A 7,500-nucleotide genomic window follows, 5' to 3' on the forward strand; every position below is an offset into this window, starting at 1 on the left:
ATAACCACCATCCAACCAGTGTCATTACTAACATCCAACCAGTGCCATTACACCATCGAACCAGTGTCATAACCACCATCCAACCAATGTCATTACTACCATCCCACCAGTGTCATTACCACCCAGTAAAACCAGTGTCATTACCATCATTCAACCAGTGTTCTTACCACTATCCAACCAGTGTCATTACCACCATCAAACCAGTGTCATTACCACCCAGTACAACCAGTGTTATTACCACCATCCACCCAGTGTCATTACCACCAAGCATTACCAACCAGTGTCATTGCCACCATCCAACCACTTTATCTTGTGTGTGTGCATGTGCTTGTGTGTGCTTGTGTGTGTGTGTGTGTGTGTGTGTGTGTGTGTGTGTGTGTGTGTGTGTGTGTGTGTGTGCGTGTGTGTGTGTGTGTGTGTGTAGCCCACAGGCCGGGCGTGATGGAGGTGATGCATAACCTGGACTACTGCGACATCCTGGTGCTGGGGGAGGAGCTAAACCCCCAGAGAGAGAGCCTGGAGATCCAGCGGAGCGCGCTGACGGGGAAACACCTGGACGCCACCAACTCCACCTCAGGCATCTCCATATATGGTGAGTAGGAAGTGGTGATGCGTGGATGGCGAGGAGGCGAAACAAGGCCAAGGTCAACCGACACTGTGGATATTTATAGACACACAAGCTAACTTCCCACTGACACCACACCCCATATCCCCTTCGCTAGAACGCTTTGAGGGCATTTATGATCCAAAAGTTAGTTAAGTTATGATTCAAAATTCCATGGCCCACTCTGTGTGTGTGTGAGTGTGTGTGTGTGTGTGTGTGTGTGTGTGTGTGTGTGTGTGTGTGTGTGTGTGTGTGTGTGTGTGTGTGTGTGTGTGTGTGTGTGTGTGTGTCTGTGTGTGTGTGTGTGTGTGTCCTGTGCTAGGGGTGGACTCCATGGCGCACTATGAGCAGGCAGTGAGGCAGGTGCGCTACAGACACTCCCAGCCCTCCACGCTGAGCGGGAGGAGGTTCCGCCTGACGTGCTCCGAGCTCAACGGTCGCTACACCAGCAACAAGTTTAATATGGAGGTCAGGTCGGAGCCCACCATCATCCTGTCTCTCTTAACCCCTCTGGTGCAATCCCATAGGATCCATCACTCCTTAAATCTCTCTCTCTATCGCTCTTTGTACTTTTAACACTTCCCCTCTCAACTGTCAAGCTTTTTTTTTCTTCTTCCCATTTCACCTTTCTTCTCTTTTTTCACATCATGAAACCCCCCCCCCCCCTCTCTCTCTCTCCCTCTCTCTCTCTCTCTCTCTCTCTCTCTCTCTCTCTCTCTCTCTCTCTCTCTCTCTCTCTCTCGCAAACATCTGAATTCACATTCACATCCACCGGGTCCGTGAAGGTGATGACATGTCTATGTCCCGCCTCCTCAGGTCGGCGTTCTCCACCACACAGCGCCCGTGGAACACGTCAATCACATGGCTGCCCAATCCCAGTACCTCAGACCGGTGCATCATCCCCTCATGATTCACACGCTCAACTCGCAGATGCAAGGTGAGACACATGCGCCCGATACAGATGTAGTGTGTTATATATGGAGGGTAAATAGAACACTGATAGAAATGATGGAATACATTCACATTTTTATAAACATATACATCATATCTAGTCTAAATACGGTTCAATTGTAATTGTATTATAATCTTGATCTGTCTAGATATATCTAGACTTCCGATGATATATGTCGAGGTATATATTTATGGCGTATTTAATAAAAACCCAGAATGCACCACTTTTGTACGGACCAGATTTAAACAGACCTCAATGTATAGCAACACCATTAGCCCACCTGCTGGGATGGTTGATAAGTGGTTATGTAGCGACCGGCAGGCTGCCCATAAAGTCTATTGACGTGGTGGGCAGCCTTCACCGGCAGGGACCGTCTCCCCCACTCCGCCTAGCCCCCCCCGCTCCCCCCCGTCCTCCTCCAATCAAAGGTGCCCTTCAGTTCGTTTGCAGCAACAAACCTTGGGCTGCGCATTATGCAGTACAAGGCAAACAGCAAAATAAGGCATTCACAGAGGCACGACTGGGATTCTACGAATGAAATATACCAAAACAGGAAGAAGTACCTCACAATTCTATTTAGTATAGTATCCTTGAATATGACTGAATATAATACAGTTAAGACTAATGTAATATAAACGAATATAATGTAGTTTAGACTCATACAATATCATTGAATATAATTCAATGATATTGAATTATGATACTACAGTATCATGTCATATAATTTAATATAACATAGTTTAGAGTCTAACTATGTTATATTCAATTATATTACATGAGTCTAAACTTTAGACTCATGTAATATGATTGAATATAATGTAGTTAAGACCCATACAATATCATTGAATATAATTGAAAATAAAATAGTCTAGCCTCATATAATGTAATTGAAATAAATGGATATACTGAAACCTTATTTCATAGGTGCTATAGTCAACACAAACCCTTATTTCCCCTCACTTCTCTTCTTCGCTGGCGTGCAGCAGCGCCCCCGGCCGCCACGGTTGTGATCGTGGTGTGTATCGCCGCCCTGGTGGTCATCGTGGTGCTGGGCATCTACAGGATCCACACCACGCAGCAGGAGTCCCGGGACGATGAGGACGAGGGGAAAGACCAGGACGTGGAGTGGGACACCGCCTCGCTCACCATCACCGTCAACCCCATGGAGGTACACCCAGCTGTGGGGCTGGGGGGGGTGTGTGTGTGTGTATGTGTGTATGTGCGTTTGTGTGTATGTGTGTGCGTGCGTGCATAAGTGCATGCGTATGTGTATGTGTTCATGCGTATGTGTGTGTGTGTGTGTGTGTGTGTGTGTGTGTGTGTGTGTGTGTGTGACAGTGTGCGCGTGTGTGCGTATGTGCCCCTCTGTGTGTTATATATACACTGAGAAAAATCCCTTCATGAAGGCTTTCAACGCTTTATACAAAATGGGCCCAGCCTTTTCTGTACATATCTAAAGTGAACATGTTTCTTCCACGTGACTCATTCCCCAGAACATTCAAGGACCCAAGGCAGCGAAGGAGGAGGTGAGAGGAGGGGAGTATGAAGAGGAGGAAGAGACGGGGGCAGCCACTAGCGCTGAGTCGGATGACAGTGAGCAGGACGATGATGAAGAGGAAGAGGAGGAGGAGGAGGAGGAGAGAGAAGCACAGGCCGAGAGGAAGAGCAGACGCAAGACTGAATGGGACAGCTCCTCCTCTGTGAGATATTGATCAGGGGAAGGCATAGCTGATTTAAAAGGAAATAAAAAACTAAACATGCACACACATACTCACTCGAACCCCTCTAGAGAAATCTGTTAAAATCTGTTTGGAGTGCAGGATGGTGATTCATTTTTGTTGTGCATGTTTTCTAATGAAACAGTGCACTCTGGTGGGAAAAGGTGGAACTATGCGTTACACGAGTAAACCTCTTTCAGTTTGGGAAATCCATCTAGCCTAATCTTTAATGTTATTTTATCTCTCAAATCCATCTGAAACAATGCAATAGTAATAGAAAAACTACAAACCAACTAAATGATAAAGATCTAGGCCTATTGAACTTACCACAACGGGGCATTGAATATGTTTAACAAATGTTTTATTTATTGCATAAAAGACTCAATAGCGTTCATCCCTCTTGATTTGAATCCATCATTTCCAAATGAACTATGAGTTTTGTTTACCATATTCCACATAGAGTCAGCAAACTGCCCACGAACCGTAGCGCAGATTAACAAGTGTATGCAAACAAATTTTGAATCTCCACTAATGCAGTTCAATAACCGCGTTTTTGAGTGCATGTCCTCCTCTGCCTGGTTCCAGGTGACATGACGGAAAAAGACAAGGTGGTGTCGTTAGGATTTTATGAAGATCCCTTGTGGTCTCTTGGTTACATCCTACCCTTTAGTATCCCCACCTCATCTGGTTATTCTACGGACACCTCGGTGTGAGACCCACGATGACAGCCCACCCAACCTTAATCACATCACTACTTTTCATTGAGGGAGTAACAGGTGGATAGGGTGGAGTAGGATGGTGTGGGGGGCTAGGGTGCAGGGTGTAGGGTGTGTTTCAACCCAATCAACATATTACATATATATATAAATGGATCATCGAATCTATAGCCTATAACAGCAATCTCCTGGGACCCCATATGGAAATCAGGGCACCCTAAGTGGGGGTCCCGACCCAAAGGTTGGGATCCACTGCTTTGTACTGTGACCACTGTACTTTGTGGAAAGATTCAGCCTAAAGGTACTGGGTTTGATCCCCGATGTGCGCAGTATCCCTGGGGACATCCTTGAGCAAGATGGCCCCCCCACGTTCCCGCTCCTAATCACATCTGGTATCCCGGGTCTGTCTGAAGTGACCGTAAGCGACCTTGGTGACAAACATCTGCTCCGATGAGTTAGGGACACTCAGAGACAGACTTCTCCTCTGCAATCTTCTGCTGAAATACCCTTCAATCACAAACTGATATGAGGGGTTTCAAACCCGCCAATTTATCCATTGACCATCAGTCTGATTACCATTCAACGTGACTGCACCCGACGTGTCCTAACTGATGAGTCTAGGGGGAAAATTACCAGAAAATGCTCAGAATACCCAGAGCAGGCTTAGATGAAGCTCCCCTCCACGCCAGAACTGCGTTTTAATCAACACGATGGAATATCATACAAGGAGCCCACCATATACAATGCAATATACTATTATATTTTACCTTCTAAATGTCTGTATGTATGTTTGCATATGTTTACATTATGTTTACGGTAGTACATAAAAGCCCAATGCAGTCTTATTGACGTTCCTCATTGTTAAGCTGGACCTGAGCGGACCAGGAGGAACAGAGGAAAGCACGGAGTCAACAATCACTGGGTAGCTCTACTCTTTAGATAGAGCTACCTTTACTTATGTAGGTCGCTGTGGATAAAAGCGTCTGCTAAATGCCCTAAATGTTAATGTACATTTTGAATCTACAATTCAGTTTCTAATAATTATAATACGTATACACACTTAATTTCATTGAATTCCCATAACAGAGGCCCAGTCCAAGTTCAAAGACAAAGGATGTAGGTGCTTTCAGTCTCAAAACAATGTTACATTGAACATTAACCATGGATCAGTAATGAACGATGAATAATTTCTCTTAACTCTCCCACCCCCCCTTCTTTTCTTATTTTACGTTAACGTCACTCTGTGTTATTCCTGTGAAAGGTTCATCATGTGATTACCTTGCTACCCTTCTGTTAGCCTTTAGAGACTGTAATCGTGATGTCATCATTGTGAGACAGAAGCCTTGGTTCCAATCGCTTCACCCTTTGGCATATTGTGTGATTGAAAGTATATCAAGAGAAAAATATCATTTTGAATATAAATACAAAGCCTGAAAAAAAAATCAAAGATTGTTATTTTATATATGTTTCTTTTTTTCTTTTTGTAAACAAAATGGTTGGAATTTCTCTCTCTCTCTCTCTCTCTCTCTCTCTCTCTCTCTCTCTCTCTCTCTCTCTCTCTCTCTCTCTCTCTCTCTCTCTCTCTCTCTCTCTCTCTCTCTCTCTCTCTCTCTCTCTCTCTCTCTCTCTCTCTCTCTCTCTCTCTCCCCCTCTCTGTAATGCCTCTCTGCCATCCCAGTTCTTTCTGTATATTGACCAATAAAGACTTGTTTTAGAATCTAAACCTCGCCTGGCTTTCATTTGTGGAAATATAATTACAAAATCTAGATATATTTCAAATGACTACACAAAATGAAAAAAAAAACACCAATAGAATATTATAAATATTATTTTATTGTATTATAAATATACCAAAATATAAACCAAAACCAAAAACCTGACTTCCAAACACAATTATCTTCCTTTTGCCCTATCGCACTGCCCGCCGGCCTCTCTCACTCACTTATAAAACAGTTATAGATGTATCTATTGCTGTTGGCCTTGTGACATAATTGCTATTCATATATTCAGCGCCTCCTTTTCTCATTATCATGGTGCAGATGGTGACAGAACGAGCCAGGTTTGCAGCAACACGGTGCTGTATAATAAAACCTACAACTTGTAAGCTTCTCAAGGCCAAAGAGAGGAACAAACACAGAGAAGCATCGGCCTCGGTTGGAGCACTGCAAAGCTTCAGGCTGGAGTTGGAAGGAGTAATATGACTTGTTACCATTAATCCAATCATAAATGCTCTTATCTTTGTTGGCTGAGGAGTGCTGGTGGGTTCTGATCACAAATGGGTTTGCGATTATGTGGGAGAGGCCATCTTTCCAGTGAGCTGACTCAGCACTAAACTATATTTTGTGTGTCGTCAAACTCACAATCTTCTCAATGTAAAAGTAGTTTGTAGTCTGTGGTGCGAGATCTAATACAATAACAGTTGACAAGTTTAAAGCAAACAGTGCCTGTGTACAAATGTGGATATTTTATAAAACAGAAAAATATGAAATAAATGTACTTAAATGTTACTAAATATAAGTAAATTTACCTCAATGTTAATACAAATGCTAAATGTAAATAAATGTAACTAAATGTAAGTAAATGATCTGATCTAAACGGATCCTGCGAGGGTCAACCAGTGTGTGTGTGTGTGTGTGTGTGTGTGTGTGTGTGTGTGTGTGTGTGTGTGTGTTTGTGTGTGTGTGTGTGTGTGTGTGTGTGTGTGTGTGTGTGTGTGTGTGTGTGTGTGTGTGTGTGTGTGTGTGTGTGTGTGTGTGTGTGTGTGTGTGTGTGTGTGTGTGTGTGTGGTGCGTTTACATAAAGAAAACTCTCAGGGTCATGCTGAGTATGGGCCACTAGAGTTGCAAACTCCTATAACTTTGGCTCCCGTCTAGTCTTCCCGTGCTGCTCGCCACATTATTATTAAAAACATAACAACAATTTGTCAGCCTTTTCAGGGGGAGCTTAAGCCCCCCTTAATCCTCTCTAGTCTGAGGACAAGTAGCTGGAGGATGGTTTCCTCAATAATTATCTCCATGATCGATAGTGACATCTTGTGGCCGGTTATTGTCATTGTGGAAGATTATACCCAAACCAATATCCTTGTTGAATACTACTAAGCTGATTCATTATGTGTCTACTCCTCTCATATTTTACTTTTTTTGTACATGTGGTGACAATGTAAGATGTTTTAACTGATCCTGTCCATAATTAACAGCTCAGTGCAGCTCTCAGAGGCCAATATCAGAGTTCATATTGGACAAGCTGACTTTTGATTGGCTAGTATTATATGTAAATGTTACTGATTTTATGATCAATTTGACATAAAAGTTAGACTTTTATCCACGCATACCCTCCTGCACAGAGGAGATGTAATACTCACATTAACCCACGTGGTGGCAGCAGGAACACGTTAGAGATTTTATGGCCAGAGTAAGAATATATTTATTGACCATATAGTGACATATTTATTGCTGGTTCGATTACCAGTACAAGAAATTGTAAATTGATTGCATTTGTCACATTCCTCTT

The 7,500-nt window shown here is 43.3% G+C and overlaps 1 protein-coding gene across 1 annotated transcript in view; it reads left to right on the top strand.

The window, feature by feature from the left end:
- LOC115548673 (calsyntenin-2) overlaps window positions 1-3,666 on the top strand; it is a 15,112-nt gene extending 11,446 nt beyond the window's left edge. Inside the window, exons 6-10 of the mRNA XM_030363436.1 lie at window positions 425-592; window positions 927-1,072; window positions 1,421-1,541; window positions 2,540-2,724; window positions 3,050-3,666. Coding sequence (XP_030219296.1) covers window positions 425-592; window positions 927-1,072; window positions 1,421-1,541; window positions 2,540-2,724; window positions 3,050-3,268 — 839 coding nt within the window. The 3' untranslated portion in view covers window positions 3,269-3,666. The remainder of the gene's footprint in view (window positions 1-424; window positions 593-926; window positions 1,073-1,420; window positions 1,542-2,539; window positions 2,725-3,049) is intronic.
- Window positions 3,667-7,500: the final 3,834 nt, after the last annotated feature.

This window comes from Gadus morhua, chromosome 8 (assembly GCF_902167405.1).
Source record: "Gadus morhua chromosome 8, gadMor3.0, whole genome shotgun sequence".
Classification (NCBI taxonomy): Eukaryota; Metazoa; Chordata; class Actinopteri; order Gadiformes; family Gadidae; genus Gadus; species Gadus morhua.